The sequence below is a fragment of the Phyllostomus hastatus genome, unplaced genomic scaffold (genome assembly GCF_019186645.2).
Source record: "Phyllostomus hastatus isolate PE091 unplaced genomic scaffold, TTU_PhHast_1.1 phas_contig_551, whole genome shotgun sequence".
Lineage (NCBI taxonomy): Eukaryota > Metazoa > Chordata > Mammalia > Chiroptera > Phyllostomidae > Phyllostomus > Phyllostomus hastatus.
The window spans coordinates 5,119,992-5,142,295 of NW_025333909.1; the positions used below are offsets into that span (position 1 = coordinate 5,119,992).

General features: G+C 44.8%; 1 protein-coding gene and 1 pseudogene across 1 annotated transcript; one reads left to right on the forward strand and one right to left on the reverse strand.

Annotated features, from left to right (window-relative positions):
- The first annotated feature begins 732 nt into the window (after nt 1-732).
- Nucleotides 733-857, forward strand: LOC123824405 (annotated as a pseudogene).
- A 9,637-nt stretch (nt 858-10,494) lies between these two features.
- LOC123824261 (Y-box-binding protein 1-like) lies at nt 10,495-11,670 on the reverse strand. Its single transcript, XM_045847382.1, has one exon. The coding sequence runs from the start codon at nt 11,668-11,670 to the stop codon at nt 10,495-10,497; it is 1,176 nt and encodes a 391-aa protein (XP_045703338.1).
- Nucleotides 11,671-22,304: the final 10,634 nt, after the last annotated feature.

Sequence of the window (22,304 nt, forward strand, 5' to 3'; positions counted from 1 at the left end):
TGGTTTTAAGTGCCCTTCAGGAGATAACAATAGGCCTTCTCACAGCACTCTGGAGACCAGCAGACCAAACCAGATCAGGCTGGTTCCAGAGGATCGAGCAGCTGCAGTTGCCATCTAAATAACATTAGGTGATTTTAATAGCACAGCATAACCAAAATTCTTGGAACTCAAGTAGCAGACATGCTACTTTTACCACCCAGAGCCCATTAAGATGCAAGGGGTCAGTCATAAGGAAGATCTGGTTCAGGGGCCAAATTTGGACACACACAGGACTAATAAATCAAACTCCACCAGATTGGAATTCCTTTGTTCTCTGTAGCTCTTTCCACATCCCTAATCTTAGATGACTTAGTTTCAAGACCACCCAATCAAACCTGAATTATAATTAATAAATATCTATAACCTGTCCTTACACTCACCTCTTAAAATTGACCCCAAGCTTTTGTTCAGGGAGAGAGACTAATTTGAGTTTCATCTCTGATCTCCTTCTTCAGCTGGCCTGACGAATAAATCTCTTTTTCTCTGCAAAAATCTGCTCCTTTCGACTTTTTGCTTCTCTATAAGCACTGAGCATCAAAGTCACTGTCTTTGTTCAGTAACAATACTGTGCTCATGGACTGAAAGGAGTAATATTGTTAAAAATGTCCATATTACCCAGGGCAATCTACAGATTTAATGTAATCCCTATCAAAATACCAATAGCATTTCTCACAGAACTAGAAGAAACAATCCAGCTTTGCACAGTGGCAGTATGGTAGCCAGTGAGGTTTATCCAAGGCGCGATTATTGCTAATTGAAACAATCCTGAAATTTACTTGGAACTACAAAAGTCTCCAAAATGACAAAGTGATCTTGCAAAAACAAAGACAAAGTTGGAGGTATTATGCTCCCAGCTATTAAAGTATACTACAAAGCTATGGTAACCAAAACATCATAATAGCGGCACAAAAACAGACGTAGATCAATGGAACAGAACAGAGGGCACAGAAATAAACTAATACATGGTCAATCAATTTATGACAAGGGAGGTAAGAATATACAATGCAAACATAGCCTCTTCAAAAATTGTTTTGGAAAAACTGGATAGATATATGCAAAAAAAAGTATCTGGACTTATACCATATACAAGATAAACACAAATTGCATTAAAGATTACAATGTAAGACCTAAAACCATAAAACTTCTAGAAGAAAACACAAGTGGTAAACTGTTTGACATTGATCTTTGCATTTTTTTTAATTTTATCTTTTTTTAAATTTTATTTATTTTTAGAGAGGGAAGGGAGGGAGAAAGAGAGAGAGAGAGAGAGAAACATCAATGTACGGTTGCTGGGGGCCGTGGCCTGCAACCCAGGCATGTGCCCTGACTGGGAATCGAACCTGCGACACTTTGGTTCGCAGCCTGCGCTCAATCCACTGAGCTATGCCAGCCAGGGCTACATTATTTTTTTTAATATGGCTCCTGAAGAAATGACAACAAAAGCAAAAATAAACAGGACTATGTGAAATTAAATAATCTTTTACACAGAAAAGGAACCAATCAACAAAACAAAAAGACAAATTTCTAAATGGGAGAAGATATTTAAAATTACATATCTGATAAGAGGTTATAATCCAAAATGAGGTCTGTCCAGAAGTACCCAGCCAGCCACGCACTATGAAAGGCAGAGACATTGCCCTAGCTGGTGTGGTTCAGCGGATTGAGTACCAGTCCATGGACCAAAAGGTCACCGGTTCAATTCCCAGTCAGGACAGATACCTGGGTTGCTTGTGGGTCAGGTCCCCAGTTGGGGATGTGCAAGAGGCAACTGATCAATGCATCTCTTGCACATCGATGCTTCTCTCCCTCTCTTACTCCCTCTCTAAAAATTAATATTAAACAAAGAAAAGCAGTTATCAATGAAAAACTGCTGAACTCTGGGTAAGAACAGTAAGAGTCTGTGGCATTAAAAAAAAAGAAAGGTAGAGAGATTTACTGAAGATGATACAAGGTACAAGAAACATTGTACATAGGACAATGACACCTCAGTCCCCTTCAAAATAGGCATCTTGGGACCTCACACAGTTCTCTCAATTGCTATCAGCTGCCCCATCGCATTTTCCTGAATCACATTGGTAGTCTGAAATCTCTTCCCTTTCAAAGGTGATACTAGTTTTGGGAAAAGCCAGAAGCCACAGGGTGCCAAATATTGGCTGTAGGGCGGCTCAGTCACCTGGGTGTTTTGATGTTTCACCAAAAATCTCTGTATGAGATGTGATACACAAGTGGGTTCCTTGTCATGACAAAGTTGCTGATGACCAGTTGCGCATAGCTGAGGCCTTTTGAATCATCTGAATAGTTTCCATGGAGGAATGTTCAAGCTTAACACAAAATTGGATGTAGATTCATTGCTGTACTTGCTCAGTCATTTTGAATGCCATGGCCACACAGTACACATGCTCACTCAATGGCATCTACTGCCCCCACTGACTAGTACAGTGAAGTCATCATTGTTTGTGCATATGCATTCCAGTTCACTCTCCTTGGCTTCCAGGTTGTCTTGATGTCACAAAAACCGTTCCCCTTATAATAACAATGGTTGGAGTTTTTCCAGACAGACCCTATATATAAAGAACTCATTCAACTCAACATCACATAAACAATCTGATTAAAAAATGGGCAGAGGACCTGAGTAGACATTTCTCCAAAGAAGACATATAGATGGCCAACAGTCATATACAGAGATGCTCAACATCAGTAATTATCAGGAAAATGAAAATCAAAACTAAATGTTATGTCACCCCAAACCCATCAAAATGAGTATTCTCAAAAAAAAAGTCAATAAATAAAAAGTGTTGGCAAGGAAGTGATAAAATGGGAATACTGTGCACTGTTGGGGGGAATGTAAATTGGTGCAGACACTATGAAAAAAGTATGTAGATTTCTCAAAAAATTAAAAATAGAGCTATTGTATTACACAGCAATTCTGAGTATTTATGTGAAGAAAATGACAACACAAATTCTAGAACATATCTCTCACCTCCCTGATCATTGTAACATTATTGACAATAGCCTAGATATAGAAGCAACCTAGGTATTCGTCTATGGAGGAATGTGTATATATATATTCATATATATACATATATATACATATATATGTATATATATGTATGTATATATATGTATGTGTATGTATATATGTATATATATATGTATATATATGAATGGCATCTTGCAATTTGCAAAAACATGAATGGACATAGAGGGTATTAAGTTAAATAAGTCAGAGAAAAGCAAATACCATGTGAGTTCACTTTACATGTGGTATCTAAAAGAACAAAAGAAAACAAAGGACCAGAAAATAACACAGGGTCATAGATATCATAGATACGGAGGACAAATGGAGGGTTGCCAAAAGGGAGCGGGCCAAATGACTGGTGAAAATGGAAAAGGGGAATAAGAGGTACAAACTTCCAGTTACAAAATAAACAAGTCACAGGGATATAATGTACAGCACAAGGGAACAAGCCATTAATGTGATAACTTTGTATGGTGACAGAGGGTTAATGTGTGGTCACATCCTAAGGTATATAAATGTACAATTACTATGTTGTATACACCTGAAACTAACGTATTATCATAGGTTCCGCTAGAGTTTAATGCAAAATAAATTAAAAAAATGAAATTATGTCTAGCAATCACCACAAACAGAACTCAGGTATGAAAAATTCTTTTTAATATACAGCCAAAGCACTTGCCACTATATCCGCTGACTTCTTCATAGACTGGCAGAGTGCACCACGAATCACTCAGCATAAGGATTTGTACTGAAATACAGTGCCAAGAGGAAGTGGGGGAAGAACTGAAGTCAAACTAAAGTTGCCATGATTAGCAAATAACTCAGATCCCTCCCAGATGTCTTTTCATACCAAACAACAGGCGTAGATATGTTGAGGGGAAATGGTTTCTGTGATACATGTTGGTTTAACATTTTGTCTCTGCTGTGTGACTCCTAAGTATCAGGAGATAGTAGGCTGGTCAGCTGGGCCATGGAGGCTTCACTTTGGGGGAACGGAGGCCGAGAAAGGCCAGACTAAGGGATCTGGAATGTTCCCTGCGCACACAGTTGCCTGGCAGGACGCAGGAGGTAGAGTTGACCTGGTAATTGCTGGCTGGGGGAGGGGGGTTGAAGGGTACAGAGGCTGGCCACAGAGGCACATAATTGAGGGTGACTATATTTAACTGAAAGCAGAAGTATTGTGCTGTTTCTCAGCTACTCCAGGATTTAGATGTGCTTAATGAAGTGCAACTGCAACAGTCCAACATGAACTAAAGGGTATCACCTAAGGCAGAACAGACAGATGCTCGAGCTGCCTCTTATATCCTCTGTACTAATTCTCTTCCCTCTCCTTCCCACCCACTGCACATACCAGACATAACTCTGTTTTCTTGGCTGAAAAAAAAAGGGAGATTTGGCAATTATCTCTGTTTGGGTCATTGAAAGTTGAGATGCCCCATGCCCAAGTGTTTAAAAAGACCAAGTTCCCTTGGATACCCTGGATTGTTCCAGAGAGTATGGGTCTGAATGCTGTTTGCACATTAAAGCATCAACCCAGAACCCCCAGTGCCCTATGATAATTGAGCATGAAGTCAAAGGATGAGAATCATCACCTTCCTAAGTGAAAGGTGGGCCATGAATCTGAGGCAGAAAACCCAGCGACAATCCATTGCCTTCCTGTGACACTTCAAGGGAACAGCACTTGGTAGCCGATCAGAATCCCTTCATGGATCTGGCTTCTGTAGGAGGGCACACAACCACAGGTGCCAATTTGGATTTCCCTTCCCTCTTCTGTGTGTGGGGCCACCAACTCCGACACTATTATTGAGTGGTTTGAAAAGTTCTGCTATTTGGGGGTTTGTTTGTTTGTGGGGAGGTGGCCACGGGCATTTTCAATTCTATGTCATATCGAATGAGAACTTTATTTCCCCCAAGTTTGCAAACACGTTCTCCTCTGCCATAATGTTTGGCATTACTTTTGTTTCTTTTAGATCCAGGTAACTACTGATGAGAAAAAACATAAAATACAATAAAAGGTCCTTCATAGTGAAATGCAACAAGCATTTATTTGAAATTAAAAGAAAAAGAATAGTGATTCAGGCAGCAGTGATTCAGGCTGCAATCCAAACAGTGTTCTGATTGAGAGATGAAGGCAAGGGGTATCTATGAGAAAGGAGAGTAACAATCACATCAGTGGAAGGAAGGCACTACTGTTGTTGCAGACAAGCGAGTATAACTGATGCTAATTATAGGATGTAGGGGCGATCTGGTTGTGACATGTGTCACCCCATTGATAGCCAGGGTTGATTCAGCTGATCTGGCTGGCTAGGTGGTTGTCCCCTTCCTCCCTCACCAATCCATGTGCGTCCCTCCAGAAGCTGTGCGCTCAGTCCAAGAGGAAGACCTTCCCAACTAGAGGAGAGGACTGGCCTTTGGTCCAGGGTATACGAGTAGCTGTGCTCCCCTGCTAGAACCTCAAAACAAGCTCCCACAAACCTTCTGCAACTTTTATGTACCTTTCAGGTTTTTTCCTCTCCTTTCATCTCTTATTTTTCTTAAAGATTTAATTTATTTATTTTTAGAGAGATGGGCAGGGAGGGAGAAAGAGAGGAAGAGAAACATCAATGTGTGACAGATACATCTACTGGTTTCCTGTCTCATGGCCCCTACTGGGGATCTGGCTCGCAAACCAGGCACATGCCCTGACCAGGAATCGAACCCGTGACATTTGGTCCGCAGGCCAGTGCTCAATCCACTGAACCACACCAGCCAGGGTTCCTCTCTTATTTTAAAAGAGTAATTTTATTTTAGGACAAAATTATTATTTTTTCTTCCTTATCCCCCTAAAACTCATGTTTTTAAATGTGCTTTCTTATTCAAAAATCACATTTTATTTTCCTTTCTTTCAATAAAAGTGCATCTCCATGCTTCATACCATCTTCTGTTGAAAACAGAACATCCAATTTTTTTCATTTAAAGTCATTTTGTTTCATCCTATTGTCTATTAGTTTTGTAAAAAACATTACTTCTTTTGTAAGTCAATTTTGGCAAGGTATGGGTTCCTTGCCAAAGAAACAGCCCGCATTTGAAAAAGTCCTCCTTTTTCTCCTCCAGCCTCTGTGGGCATTGTCTTGGTTAGCTCCTGGGTGTTTACGTTTCGAAGACATGATAAGATTTACAACTTTAAGAGACAGAGAACTACTGCAAGTTTTTTAGCATTATACTGGGGTATGTCAGAATTTTAGGAATTTTATGTAATAAAAGGTTTAGCACCATTTATTTGGCAATGTTTCCCATGTAATCTAACATACCACTAAGTCTAATTATGTTAACATTTGGTCAAATAGAGTCTTAGGTCATTGTGGAACAATATTTACGTTATTCGCTTAATCGTGGTGAGGACTAAAGACTTTTCAGGAAAACACAGAAAGTTAAATGGTTGTGAGTAAAATTTAGCTTTTTTAACAATGAGAAGACTCGGTTACCTGAAGCATTATAGACTGAGGAGAAAGGACACAAAGAATTTTCTTAAGAATGCATAAAATTCGTGCTTTCCCTTTATCCTTTTTTATTAAGAGGACCTGGTTCCCATACCTGGTTCCAGGGAACTCTGGTCCATGGAAATGAGACCACTTTAGATCCTGCTGGAGATGCCAGATAAGTTAACCTAAAAATAAAAGGCCTTCAACGTCAGAGGCAACAAGCATTTACATGAGATTTTTAAAAAATACAGAAGAAAAAATAGTTCTTCAGGAAGCAGTGATTCAGGCAGAAGCCCATATAGTGTTCTAATTAGGACACAAAGGCAATGGGTAATTATGAGAAATCGAAGGGGAACAATTGCATCAATACAAGAAAAATATTTTTTTTTCTGTTGGTGCAGGTAAGCTAACATGGTGCTGGTTCTCAACGATTTTTAAAAAATTTTCAGCCCAGCAGCCATCAGTCCAGTAGTCCCTATCAGCCTTCTTGTTATCACTGCAAACAGCTCTTTGGGGCATACTGTTGCTTTAGGCCCAGTCCAATGGTTATTTGACCCTGTTTTAACATTTCAGAGGTTTGTGGCATAAGACATGTGAGGCAATTCCTCTGGGAGGGCGGCTCCAGCTCCTCTTTAAAGTGTCTCTGTTTATATTACTTTTTACACTAGGAAGTTCATGTGAGGCCCGTATACATTAAACTTAAATCTAAATTCATGGAGCGGGTGAGAAGTTGCAGATATGCTCCCCATCGCAGACCTGAATTCCCCTCTTCACAATGCATATGCTCTCTGCCCTGGTGATCGGGAGGCAGGGCTGCAGCGGTCTCCCCCTGAGATAGCCCTGGGCATGTAGCTAGGGGGTGCCTTCTATAAGACCTGGTCAGGGTTGCCAGGGGCATGGGGTACCTGGGGTCTTGCTGGTGGGCCGCTTTTCTGGGGCTGTAGGGAACATGGGGCGTTGTGACGCAGAGGTGCTGGAGTCTGCTTAGGGGCCCGGCTGCTGGGGTCACAGGGGTCACAGGGGTCACAAGGGTCACAGGACGAGGTAGTCGGGCTATGCGGCTCCACGGTGCTTACTGGGGGCCGGGTGAGAGGGGCTGCTGCAGATGCTCCCTGAGTTAGCTCTGGGGGCCCATGGGGGCCTGGCAGGCTGGGGCTGTGGCTAATGCTGACTGCGGCTGCAGTGGGTGCTGGCTGAGTTGGCTGGATTGCAGGGAGCCTGGGGTGCCCTGGCAGGCCAGCGGGCCTGGGCTGTAACAGTCACGGAGCAAGGTGGCCTAGGATGAAGGTCTCGGGGGCGCCAAGAGAGGCAGTCTCCCTGAGGCTGCCGCTAATGCAGGGCAACGTAGTCCTGGGTGCAGTGCGGAGGCCTTGCAGGGTGGCTGGAGCGCCATCTAGCGGGAGGAGGAATGTCAACAACGGCCTTTGCCAGCTCCTCAGATCCAAGGGAGTTCCTGCAAGTTCCCCGCACATTTCTTTGACAGGCAAGTGCCTTGGGGTTAGTAAGTGGATTTCCTTCGTGTATAGCAGGGGTGTGAAACTCTTTCACCGAGGGCCACATCAGCCTCGCAGTTGCCTTCGAAGGGCTGAATATAATTTTAGGACTGTATACATGTAACTTCTCCTAAACAGTTAAGTGAGAGCTCAGCGCTGCTGCCGGGTAGAAAAAAGGTGCTGGGCAGATAAAACCAGGTGAAGGGCTGGATTGACCCATGGGCCTTGTGTTTGCCACCTGTGGTGTATAGTCTAGCTGCTCTTCAAATCTCTGTATTATCACTGTGCCTTGTGGCAGGCTACTCTGCTCTCGCCAGCCACTCAAGTGATATCTCTCTCCACCTCAAGTCTCCCCTTTGGGGGTGAGGTTCCCGTGGTCACCCCACCTCAGTTTCTCCTGCAACAACTCTGTGTGGTCCCTTTCTCATTTGCTGTTTAGAAGGAATTGCTCTACACGTAGGTGTATAGTCCCTGCGTCCTACTCTGCCATCTAGGAGCTGACTCTAAGATAAAATTTTTAATTCAAGTATCAAGCGGTGACTCCTTTAACCTGGAGCCAAGCCCGCCATCGCCTGGGTCACCTGTTTTTCCTCTCTCAGCAGAGCACTCCCTCCAGCATGCAGTCATTGTCAGTTTTGTGTCACTCTCCACCAGATGCTGGGCTCCTTGAGAGCAGGGACCATCTTCTTCACCACGATGCAACTCCTATGCCTGGCAGAGTGTCTGGCACAAGTCGGCACTCAAATATGTGCTGAATGAGTAATTTTACTGCTTCTGCTCAGACTGATTGACGATATTTGGTCATACCAAATGACGGAATATGCACTCTCCTAATCTCTTATGCTAGTCTATAACGAGCTGTACAATGCATCAACTTTAACACAAGAAAAGTACTTTGATTTTGCTATTGATAATCCCGTTTTTTAATTTGTAAAATGAGGTTTTAAAGACTCCTGTTGGCTTCAAATTTATTAACCACTCACTCCCCGCCCAAACCCAGCCCCTGCCTCCTTCCCACCAACCCCACCGTATGTTCAAAGGAAAACCAGGATAGGGAAGTCAGAGCCTCTCTGTCTGACCAGAAAGGGCCAGAGCTGGGCTAAACCTCGCTTGTGCAGCCTTCCGGGAATCCTCCACAGCCCCCCTGGATGGACTCAGCCAGGAAGCCCAGATGGAAACTATGGACTAGATGTTTCTTTTTAGCTCCGGAGGCACGCCCAACAATAATTGTACCTGCTTCCATGCCCATTTTTTCTTCAGCTTTTTTCCTAGCTTTACTGAGATATAATTGACATACATTTTGTAAATTTAAGATGCATGATATGGTGATTTGATATATGCATTTATCATGTCATGTTTACTAAGATAATTAATACATCCTACCCTTGACATAATTACCATTTTGTTGCTGTTGTGTTGAGAGCACTGAAGCTGTACTCTTTTTTTCTTGCTCTTCAAATCTTCATTTATTTTTTATTGGTGTTCAGTTATAGTTGTCCCACCTTTTTCCCCATTGCTTTCCTCTGCCCCGTCCCCCCCACTCCCACTGTCAATCCCCCCCCCCAGTGTCTGTGCCCATGAGTCCTCTATTTGTGCTCTTATAGTAACTTTCAAGTATACTAAAGAGTATCTTTACCTAAGTCAGCATGCTGTAGATTAGGTCCCCAGAACTTATTCATCTCCTAACTGAAAGTTTGTACCTTTGGACCAAGATCTACCCATTTCCCCCACCCTCTACCCCTCATGTCCACTTTCTTATAGATACCTAAGTGATTTTAGATCAAATCCACTGAAAGAAACTATTTCCAGAGGAGGCCAATTCTATGGGGGTAGGGGGAGGGGGGAGGATGAAAAAGGGAGTGATGGGGACACTTCTTCCCTCTCCGTGTATTCTCATCCTTTACAATATCTGGAGAAGTTCAATCCCTAAGCCCAGATTTAGTCTTCAGTATGATGTTTGCTGGAACTGGTTCTGATAAAAGGACTCAGCAGCATTTTGTACTGGCAGGCTTTAAAAAAATCAGACAACAGTGATAACAGATAACAGCAAGGTGAAATGATTTATTGAGAAAATGACCACTCAGGTGAGAAATACCACACAATATGAGATGATTTTCAATATCAGATCATCTTTGTTTTGGCATAACACACAAATATTTAAAATGCTACACCTCATTCACCTGGGGATGTAGAATCATAGCTGTGATCTTGGTCAGACAATTTAAAAGAATGGAATCAGAGGCGTGTGTGCCTGTGTGTGTGTGGACACCACTAAGGCAGATGGTAAGAAGGAGGAGTTTAGAAATATACAGATCTTGTCATTTACCCTCAAACCTTGAGAAAGGAGCATGTATTTTTCTCAGGGTACAAACCTACCAGACAATATGCATGTTTGGGCGGTATGACGCCGAAGAGCACCATCTCCTGGAGGGGACATCACAGGCCGTCCAGACCTGGGAGTCCCTGGGAGGCAGCCAGGCTGTTAATGGGCCTGAGCAGCAGAGGAGGCTTTTGCAACTGCGGCTTTCCCCTCGGAGGCGCTGGTCTTCTGGGCGACACAAGCGGGTTTCCCAGCAGGGCCCTTCCCGATCTCACCCTTTCCTCCTTTGGGTGTCTGGCCTTGTTCGTCAGGCGGCTGCTGCTGGCGATAGCAATCACAGGGGTAGTTGGGGCAGTGCCATCCACAGCGTGGTGGGGACCCCTGCTGCAGGCGGTGGGCAGCGCTCCAGCTCTCAATCTTTTCTGCCTCCAGCTCCTGGGCGACGTCGGGTGAGGGCTTCGGATCAGGGGCAGTGCCTCGGCCCCTAGGGCGGCTCAGACGGTAGCTGAACCCACGCCCCCGGCGCGGTGGTGCGCCCTCGAGCCCTGCGGATGGCGCTGACGCTGGCGCTGGCGCAGGCGCAGGCGCAGGCGAAGGCGCAGGCGCAGGCAGGTGCTTGGCCCGTGGGCCATTGGCGGGAGTGAAGGTGGCAAGGCTGCAGGTGGCGCCTGGGGCCTTGCGGAAGGGCGGGAAGCGCCGCTGTCGCTGGGTGTGGGGGCTGCTGGTCAGGCAGTACCTCTGGCCCTTGGCTGCGGCGAAGTCTCCTCTGCCGGCTTTGCCGTCGACGACGTCCTCTTGGGGGCCCCTGGCACCGGAGAGAGGCTGTGGCGCTCCAAGGTACCTGTTGAAGAAGCAGCAGCCCTTCGCCGGGGCGCCAGCTGGCCGGGTCACGTTGGCGGCCTCGGTGCCCCGCTCACCCTGCAGCACGTCGAACTCCACAGCCTCCCTGGTGCCCAAGCCACGCCGGTTCTTGCGAGGACCGCTCCGGGCGATGGCTGAGCAGTGAACGAACACGTCTTCCTGCGTGTCGTGCCTTCTGATGAAACCGTACCCGCACTTCACGTTGTACCACTTGACGGATCCGCTCACCCTCTGGGCGATGACTTTCTTGGGCGCCTTTCCCTGGGTTCCTGCTGCCGCCGTGGCTTTCAGGGTCCGGTGTCCACCTGCGTCGCTGGTGACTGTGGCCCGGGGACAGTCTCCACCTTCCAGGTGCAACAGGTCTCCCAGCCAGGCTTGGCGGGAGACTGAGACGGTCACCTTCCGGGAGACTGAGACGGTCACCTTCCGGCGTCTGGGCCCTGCAGCCTCACTCAGGAGGCCATCCTTTCTCTCCATTCTCAGAAGGAGTGAGGGCAATCTGCCTGCAGGGCTGGGGGCAGTTCCAGAGGCAGGGGACCCACTCTAGGACAGTCTCCGGTCAGAGGGACCAAGGACTCTGGGGCTGTGCTCTGAGACTCATGCGGGTGGCCTGGGCGTGTCCTGGAAAACAGGGCGTGGCTTCAGGGTGACATCACAGCGGGGCGTCCGAGAGGCGGCTCCAGCGAGGGGGCGGGGCCTAAGCTCTGCCTCGTGCGCGTGTGGCCACTTCCCGAGCCTCTGGGTCCCTCTTGGCCAAGGGGCACGCAGGAAGCTCTAGGAACGGTCTTCCTGAAGACGCGCCTGCTTGTTTGAGTGCGTGCAAAGAGAGGACGCACTTTCCGTCCCCTTCTGTTGCTTGGGGAGATCCACAGCCTTCTGAGGACACTGTCTAGTTGCTCTCTGGCGAAACCGTGGTCCTCCTCCAGTGCCTTGCGGGCCCTCTCTGGGAGGGAGGCATTTTGTGTGATTCAGGCAACGTGGCAACCAATATGAAATGAAGACCCAATCAAAGGAGCCTGCTGCCTTTGGGGTCTTCCGTTTTTCTTGTGTGTTTCGTCTTCCTGCACAGGGACACAGGAAGCCCGCCAGGGCTAGAAGGTTAGTACCGAGAGGACGTTACACTGGTACAGGTTCATCTAGACTAGTGTGAGGTTTGTAAACCAGAGAGCCTGAGTGGGAACCCGTTTGTGGCTCCAGTATTGTGAAAACCCTGTGGAAGTAACTGTTCTAGTCACCTACATAAAGCAAGTAGAGCTCGGGCAATTCTTCCTTGTGTTTCACTGTAGATGCAAACCTTCTTTATTTTTCAAATAGCTCTTTGATCTTCACCCTAAATGGAGCTTCAGATTTAATTATATAGAAACGTGAAGAATTCGGCTTCACTTCAGTGTGTTCTATATGGGAACTTGGTGATGCTGTGACGGAGCCCTGACCCTGCCTGAGTTCTTGTCTACGTGTCATCCCATTGCAGCAAGCAGGCTTCCCTAAGCGCGGGTGGGAGTGGGCTGCATTTCATTCTTGCTCTGACTCAGTGCCAGCACAGCATACCTGCTAAGGTGCAGCTAGCTTTCTGAAATCAGCCTTTCCGCAGGGATGGCAGAGCACACTCAAAGAGTACATTGTAAGTCATCAGAACACTCAGTTTTCACTTATTAATGAGAAAAATGAGCCACGTTGTCCCGGCAGTTTTGAGTTTACAGAAACCCCTCACATCTGGTGCATTTGATCCCTGCAACAACCCACTCTATAAGGAAGTGGGACAGCTACTGTTTTTACTTCACTTTGACAGATGAGAAACCAGGGCCCAGAGAAAGGAGGTTGCTTGCTTATGTTCAAATATTTAGTATGAGGTGAACCCTTAAACTTACCTCAGATAAAGTTCACTCCAGCTCCAGGTTTCTTTCCACCATGCTTCACTGATCTGCACATACAGTTCCGTAACCTGTGTCATCTGACGTCAGAGACTAGCAACCGCCTTCAGAGAGGTCATGGTCTATACAACCCGGCAGAGAACCCAAGAAACACCGTTCGTGTGGCTCATCTGTCTCCCCTGTGTCCTGACTCCCAGGCATGGCACTCTCCAGGGGCAAAAATTGCCTTCCTATCAGTTAATGAGCACCCCCTATTTCCCCCCAGCCCTTCGCCACACACAATAACCTTTTGCCTGAAGGCCAAAAGAAAGCAAACCCTTCTTACTGTACACTCAGGAACCATTTCTTCACTGTGCTGGTATAATACAAAATGGGAAAAGGGTTCTTGGTTTTTATTTTACTCTTTAAAAAAAACCACTTCTGTAGGCATCATCTCTCACTGTTTTTACAACAAGCGTGAGAGGGTGGCACACTACTGTCCATATCCTCACATCACAGAGAGTAAGGCAGGGGAGCTGGGCAGGGAGCAGCCAACTGACCTACCCGAGGCCACCCATGAACTGAGTGCAGAGCCGAGATAATACCGCTGGACCTTCCAGCCAGTCCCCAGACCCCTAGTCCACCGTGCTCTCCGTGGCCCCATGAGGCCACTCCCTGATGCAGTCAACAGATCGTTCTTTCATGTCCTGATAGCTCTCCTTGCTGCTTCCCACATTGACCGTGCCCATTCCCATCTCAGTGTCTGTGTTCACTTTTCCCTCATTCTCCTAGGAATACTTTCTCCTCTCTCCTGGCTATGTAAATCTTACCTTTCTAGTCCCGGTTTGGCAATTCCCTCCCACCCCCCCATTCCAAATGCACAAGTCCACCTCGATGTCTTCCTTCTCAGAAACTTAGTTGCACTTACAGCCTGATGATCAATGACGACCCTACTTCTTCCCTATGTGTAAGGTTTTCTGTCTCGCGATTATTCCCAGCTGGATTCTAAGGCCACTGATGAGTGAATGTTTATCCCTTCTCTCAGTTTCCTCTCCGAGTATCATTCTGCCTGGAACAGTGCTGGCTGTATGAAGGGCCACCACACATGCACACTTGTGGATTAAATCTATGCCTCCTTTTCCCCCTCAAAGTGGCCGCATCCTTGAATTCCATACAGTTGCAGGCACTGTGCCAGGTGTGGAGATGCTAAGGAGATTCACTGAGCTGGGTTCAATATGTCCTTTTGAGTCGCCTGTTGTTGTTTTCATGATGCACAGGAAAGTGCTTTGGAGCCATCGTGGAGATCCATGAAACTTCTCAGTTTGGGTGTATTTTATGCAAAAAGAAATGCTTTGTGGGGAAAAAACATGATATGAATTACTAGTTCAAGCTTAAGGTTTAATTTGCTGAGCCCTTTGTATTATTTTTATTGAAACCATCAAGTTCTGCTTATCTCTTTTTCTCTACTTTGCACTTGATACATCCTGTGAAGCACAGTATTTCATTCCTACTATTTAAAAGCTGGATGTTAATTCACGTTTAAAGTATATTGTCTGATCCATGGGTTTATCACTTAAAATTTCTGCTGCTGCAGCAACAAAATGGGGCTGAACCCAAGACAGCAGAGTCCATCCAGGCCCATGACGAGAGGTAATAACATTAAGCTGGGGAGTAAAGAAGTTGGCAGTCTCACGAGAGGACAAAAATGCGTCAGGGCCTCTTTTCTTACCAGTTCACTGGCGGTTCCTGTTTGAAAGGTCAGTGGACTAAACACAAAGCAGAACCTCATCCATCTTGTTCCTTCTATAATCACCCCATTAACACCAGCCTCTCTTGACTGCTGCTTACTGTCCAATGCAACAGAAAGCTAACAATACAGACAAAAAATAGAGGGAGATGTAGGAAATGGAACTGAGAATGCCTACCCTTGCAATGCCCCACATCATGCAAATGGCACACAGTAAAAGCCAGAGTGACTTGTCAATAAGTGATTTAAAATGTGGGCAGTGTTGCCATCATCAGTGCACCCTCTGCTAAGGTTTTCAGAGCTAAAAATCATTTGGAAGAGCTAGGAATCTTAAGTCAGAAGGTCTGGGTTTGACTCCTGGAATGGCCTAATGTTGTCTGTTTAGCCTTGAGCAAATCACATCGCCTTTCTGAGATGTAGACTTGTCACATGTAAAAAGAAAATATAGATGCCCTATCTAGTTCACAAAGGTGTGGTGGCAATTATGTAGAATACTCCATGTGAACAAAGTAAGTTATGTAAACCATAGGCCATGAACATCTTGCCATACAACACTATCTGTGTTAAAAAAGAGATGAAGAGGGAATAAAAAAAGAAAAGACTGAAAGAAAGAAATAGTGATGGTTAATTTTATGTGTCAATTTGGCTGGGCCATGGTGCCCAGGTATGTAGTCAAACATTATTATGGACCATTCTGTGTGGGTGCTTTTGGGTGAGAATAAATTTTCAATCCATAGACCTTACATGAATTGCCATCTAGAATGAGGGTGGGCCTTATCCAATCAAGTGAAGGTGAGAACAGAACCAAAAATTGACCTCCTCTGAGCATGAGGGAATTCTGCAGCAGATGGCCCTTGGACTTGATCTGCAATGTGGGCTCCTCTCTCTGTCTCCAGCTTGACAGCCTTTGGATATAAATTGCAGTCTCGGCTCTCCATTCAGTAGCTAGTCTGTGAGCGTATCCTATAGATTTTGGACTTGCCAGTCTCCATAATTGTATAAGCCTATTCCTTGAAATAAATCTGCCCCCCTCCAGGCCAAACAATTAATAAGGGTTACTACTCCAATGTTCTTCATCGGTTGAGAGACACAACATGACGAAAACAACCACAGCTATGGGCAACTGGTGATTGGCAGCTTCATCAGGACAATGCACCCGCTCAGGGATCACATCTCATGCAGAGTTTTTTGGTGAAACATCAGATCATCCAGGTGACTCAGCCCCCTCCAGTGAAAACTTCTCGCTTTTCCCAAAACTAATATCACTTTTGAGAGGGAAGAGATTTCAAATAATTGATGAGATTCAGGGAAATATGACGGGGCAGCTGATGATGACTGGGAGAACTGTGTGAGGTCCCAAGGTGCCTACTTTGAAGGGGACAGAGGCATCATTGTCCTATGTATAGTGTTTCTTGTATCTTGAATCTTCTTCAGTAACTATGTCTATTTGTCATATTACATGGCCAGCTGCATACTTTCTTGACAGAACTGTATGGTGCTGTTTCTGCCATCGCTTGGGTTCATGGGCCCAGGACTCAAGGTGTGGAGATGGGTGTGGGACCACTCCCTATCACAACCCAGTGACACAGTAGCACAAAGTTGGCTTCCTATCCACACTACCTGATGGTCTGCTGGGCTAGAAGAGGTCTCAGTTCCAAAGGGAGGGATGCTTGCACCCAGATGCACAACAAGGATTCCATGGAATTGAAAGTGCAGACTGCCACCTGGCCACTTCGGACTTGTGATGCCTCTGAATCAACAGGCAAAGAAGGAAGTTATTGGGCTGCCTGAGGTTATTGATACTGACTGTCAAGGGCAAATGAGACGGCCTGTCCACAAGAGAGGTATGGTAGAATATGCCCGGAATGCAGGAGATCCCTGAAGGCATCCCTCAGTAATAACGTGCCCTGAGACTAAACTCAATGGAAACTCTAACAATCAGATTAGGCAGGGTTACTAATGGCCCAGGCCCTCCCTTCAGGAATGAGGCCCGGGCACCTGGCCACATAAAGAACCATGACTAGCTGGGGTGGTTGCTGAGGGCAAAGGGAATATGGAATGGGCAGTAGATGAAGGTAGTTATAAATACCTGCCATGGCCATGTGACCAGCTACAAAAAGGGAGACTAATTGTTATGAGTATTTCTTGTTTTGTTATGAATATGTTCCTAAGTAAGCTCCTGTCTGTCTACCCAATAAAGTTTTCCTCCTTTGCTATCCCCCTATCTTGTAACATAAGATATATTGACCCAGTATCATATTATTTAAGCAGTGTCAAATTTGCATCACAGTAAGTTAGGGCAGCAATTTTCAACCTTTTTCATCTCATGGCACACATAAACTCATTACTAAAATTCTGTGGCACACCAAAAAACATATTTTTTGCTGATCTGACAAAAAATAGATATAATTTTGATTCCTTCACACTGGATAGCTATTGTTCTTTTGGCTGTTGTCAATTTTTGATTTATCAGTTTACAGGAAAAGAGTTCAGTGCCCTTGACTAAGTAACCAGGTATTGCGTGTCTTAAAAATTCTGGTGGCACACCGGTTGAAAAAATCTGAGTTAGAAGATATCAAGAAGAGAGTAAACATGACCCAAGGACTTTGCCTCCTCTCATTGTGAAAAGGGTAGGGTGTGTTCATTTGTGCACAGGATAGTTGTAGCCTCATAGGTGGAAGTATGACTTTGTCATTGTCTTTATTTGGGGATTCAGTACAGTGTAAGGAGATGCACGTGGGTACCAAGGTGATAAGGGGTGAACTTCTGATGGTTAATCCTACGTGTCAACCTGGCTGGGTCACTGTTCCCACCTGTGTGATCAAAGTTTATCCTGGATGTTTTCTGTGAGAGTATTTCGGGTGAGTTTTTACATTTAAATTGGTGGACTTTGAGTGAAGCAGGTTGCATCCCCTTAATGCATGATTAACTTAAGGCTTCTTGAAGAAGCCTTCCCCTGATCTCAAGAAAGATTCTGTACATCAGCTCTTTTCTGGTCTCCAGCTTGCCAGCGTAGCCTACAGGGTTTGGGCTTGCTGGTCTCCTGTTTTAAAATGTACCCAGGATTTGTTTCACTCGCATGTGGTAAGATGACAGAAAGGAAGCCACTGCCTTTGAACGAAGAGTGTGTCACTCACAGTTACTCAGAGAATGAAAAGCATGGCACAACACCCACTGCCTAAGAGATCACTTGCAGGGAGAAGCAAAGAGTGAGGAGTTCGGACCAGGCCTTTATTACTATGGTGGCAGGACTTAGCTAGGTGGACATGTCTCCTATTGGGCACGAAGCGAACACAAATATTGAGGCTTGTGGATGGAGGGTTTCTATGAAGATCCAAGGGATAACAGGTACGGGATGTGTGATGTAATCAGTTGCCTGCTCCTACTCTTTTCAGTCTCTGTGTCCTGCTGCTCCCTCCAGTCCCCAGGCAACCACTGATCTGCTTTCTGTCCATCTATATTAGCTAACATTTTCTGGAATTTCACATAAATTTAATCAAAAAGTATATACCCATTTTTCTGACTTCTTACCTTCAGCATATTGAGATCTGTTAATGTTGCAGCATGCATCAGTAGTTCACTCCTTTTATTGCTACAAGTATTCCCTTATGTGGAAATGCCACAGTCTGCTTATCCATTTGAGTGTTGGGCATGAGGGATGTTTCCATTATTTGGTGATTATAAACAAATCTTCTCTGAACATTCATATGCACGTCTCTGATTGTACATATAGGTGCGCCTTTGTCTTGGGTAAATTCCTAGCACTAGTATGTTTGAACCATGTAATAGCTGTGTGTGTGGTAGTTTAAGAAACCGCCTGCTGTGATCCAAATGCTTGTCTCCCCCATGAATCCATATGTTAAAATCCTAATGCCCAATGTGATGGCATTGGGAGGTGGGGCCTTTGGGAGGTAACTAGGTCATGATAGGGAAGGCTTCGTGAATGGCATTAATGCCCTTGTAAAAGAGGCTCCAGAGAGCTAGTTCATCCCTCCACCACCTGAGAACACAGTGAGGAGATGCCTGGGACCAACCAAGAAGAGGCCCCCTCCCCCAACAGGACTATGCTGGCTCCTTTATAGTGGACCTTCCAGCCTTCAGAGCTGAAAGAAACACATTTCCGTTATCAGCCATCCAGCCTGCATTAGTTTTTTAGAGCAGCCTGCATGGACTAAGACAGATCAGCCCACACTTTTCCAAAGCAGCTATACCATTCTGCATCCCCCCTGCCCCTGCAGTATATTCAAGTTCTAGTTCCTCCACATCTTTGCCAGCACTTCCTAAAAGTGACATTTTAACTTTAGCCATTCTGACAGGCACATAAGGGTATAGTGTGTCTGTGGGTGTGTGGTACAGATTTTTCATTCTAATTTTTAATGGTTTTATTTACTTAGATCTTTTTAGAGAGAGAGGAAGGAGGGAGTAAGAGGGAGAGAAACATCAATGTGTGGTTGCCTCTCACGTGCCCCCCACTGGAAACCTGGCCTGCAACTCAGGCATGTGCCCTGACCAGGAATCAAACTGGAAACCCTTTGATTTTCAGGCCAGAGCTCAATCCACTGAGCCACACCAGCTAGGGCTAATTGTACATTTTTAGTTTTTCAAATTATCACACTGTAAAATGTAGGTGTTTTCCTTTTTATCTCATCATTAACCCGCTCAACATTTAGTAACATGCTATTTCGTTTCCGTCTGTTTGTGTGTTTTTCAGTTTTTTCTTGTAATTGATTTCTAGTTTCATGCCATTGTGGTCAGGGAAGGTGCTTGATATAAGTTCTGTTTTCTTAAATGTATTCAGACACATATTTTTGTGACATAACATATGTTCTATCCTGGGCTTTGTTTCATTCCTTGAAAGAAAAGTATAGTCTGCTTCTTTGGTGTGAAATGTTCCTCAAATATACATTAAATTCATCTGGTCTAGTGCATCATTTAAGGATGCTTAGATTTTTCTTTGTGGGGAGGTGGATTTTGACTCTGGAAGATCCATCCATCCATGTCAGTGGAGTGGGAAAGGCCCCTCCTATGACTGTATCACTGTCAATCTCTACCTTTATGTTTATCGAGATTCACTTTATATATTTCAGGGTTCCTATGTTGGGCGTATTGGTGTTTACAAGGGTTATATTATCTAGTTTCACTCATCCCTTCACTGCCATGTCATGTCCTTCTGTGTCCACTATTACTGCCTTTGTTTTATAGTCTATGTTGTCAGATGTAAGTATTGCTACCCCAGCTTTCCCCCCATATTCTTTTCCCACCCCTTTCCTTTCCGTCTGTGTGCGTCTGTCAATCTGAAGTAGTTCTCTTATAGACAGAATATATATGGGGAGTGTTTTCTTATCCATTCAGTTCTACTGTGTCTTTAAGGGTCTATTTAATCCATTCACATTTAAAGTGACTATTGGTAGGTACATATTTATTGCCATTTTCTTATACATACTTATGTTCCTCTTTTATTTTTCTTTCCACTCCTTAGAAAAGTTTAACACTCCTTCAGTTTTAAATAAGAGCCTTGCCTTATAGCATATTCCTGATTGTCTATGGCATATTTACACAGTGGAATACTACTTGGCTGCAAAAAAAAAAAAAAGGAAATCTTACCTTTTGCGACAGCATGGGTGGACCTGGAGATTATTATGCTAAGTGAAATAAGTCAGTCAGAGAAAAATGAATACCATATGATCTCACTTATATGTGAAACCTAATTAACAAAATAATGATAAACAAAACAGGAATACAGGTATGGAAACATGGAAGAGACTGACAGCTGTCAGATAGAAGGGGCACTGGGGAACTGGGTGAAAGAAGGTGAAGGGATTAAGCAAAAAAATACACACACACACACACACACAAGTATATATACAGAGTCCACCAGAAATAGTGCCGCCTTGAGTGTGGCTGGTAGGGTAATAATATGTGTGTAATAATTTATAGTTTTAATTTGATCATTTCACCTAAAATGTCATATAGCGTGCTTATGATATTGTTGTATTACAGAATTACACGCTTAGGATTTTGTAATGAGAGATTTTTTATTTGTGCCAGACCCTGTATGTATAACAGAAAGACAGACAACGGGCTGGTGATAAGCAGAGGAAAAGGGGGTGGAGGTGGGCAAGAAGCAGGCGAATGGGGACAGAAAGAGACTTTGCTTGCAGAGATGTGAGCACAACGCAGTGTGCAGATGACGTTTTATTGAGTGGTACACTTGAGACCTTGTATGGCTTTGGGAACCATGTGACCCCAGTAGTTTCAGTTGAAAAAAGTGGTTGCCCAGACCATAAGCTCTATTTCACTCCTGTGTCTACTGGCACACTTCTCGCAGCAGCTCCTCACTACACGGGGTCATCCTGTTGTCCAGCAGCCCGTGCAGGCACGTGGTCCTGAGGCTGTTGAGGCTATAGGTCTCTGCAGAGCAGCAGTAGTAGCTGCACGGCTCTGCACACTTAGTGACAACTCAATTGGATGGTAGGAGTGTGGAATTCTGGTACCTCGCATGTCTACTGAATTCCTGTGAAAGTCATCCTAGAACAGCTTTTTGTGACTTTAATCACCTGACTCTGACTGAATCCTCACATATCACTCTTTTTAATTCCTTTGGCTTTCCCATACTTGAAAAAATGTCTCTTAGTGATAGGGGACTCAGGAGTTGGAAAATTTTAGTTTAAGGTGATAGTTATAAGCCTAATAAGTCATGTATGTGTTAAAGCTTTTGTTTCAGAAACTACAGATAAGGCCCACCCTGGCTCCTGGGAGAAATAGCCGGCCTACCAGAGCACTGCTAATGATACTGCCTGAGGACAAGTGGAGGCATCTGGGCCATTGTGTTCCAGGGAGAGACAGAGAACCACCCACTGCTGGGAGCAGCTAACTGCCCAGGACAAGAACGCTGCAGTTTCTTTCAACTAATTCTCCCTGAATTTCAAACCCCCTCACTGCACCTTGTTTATTCCATTATAAAAACATTCACCTGGAAAGAAAATCTAAGACAGTTTGTTTCATGGTGTGAACCCACCATCTTCTCAGATCACCAGCCTTCTGAGTAAAGTGCCCATAGAGATTCAATCTCTGTCTATGCTTATTGGGTTTGGGAAGTGACAGGCACCACAAGCTCCAGTGTCTCTTCTGGTTTCATTAGGAACTGAGTGACACAACTGAGACTGATTAGAAACACCTTTCCCTTTTGCAAAAAGGAAAGCTAATTTTTCATATTTAATTTTATAGCAACTGCAATTGTTTTTTAAATTAATGTGGTTATTGTTTGTCAACCGTGTCAACCCATGCTGCATCTCAGTGTTCTCCCGGGGTGTGTGGCTCAGAGCCATCTGCTTTTGAGAGAGCAGAGCTTCCTTCATCACTCATCCACGCCCAGCACAGTCAAGGAATCCCACCTTGTCTCCATTCCAGAGCCTCTGGGGAATGACCTTTTCTCTTATAGGTGCCGATCACTTTTGGAGGCTTGAGGCCTTAAGCTATGTATATCCCTCTCTTTTGTACACTCTCAACGTATT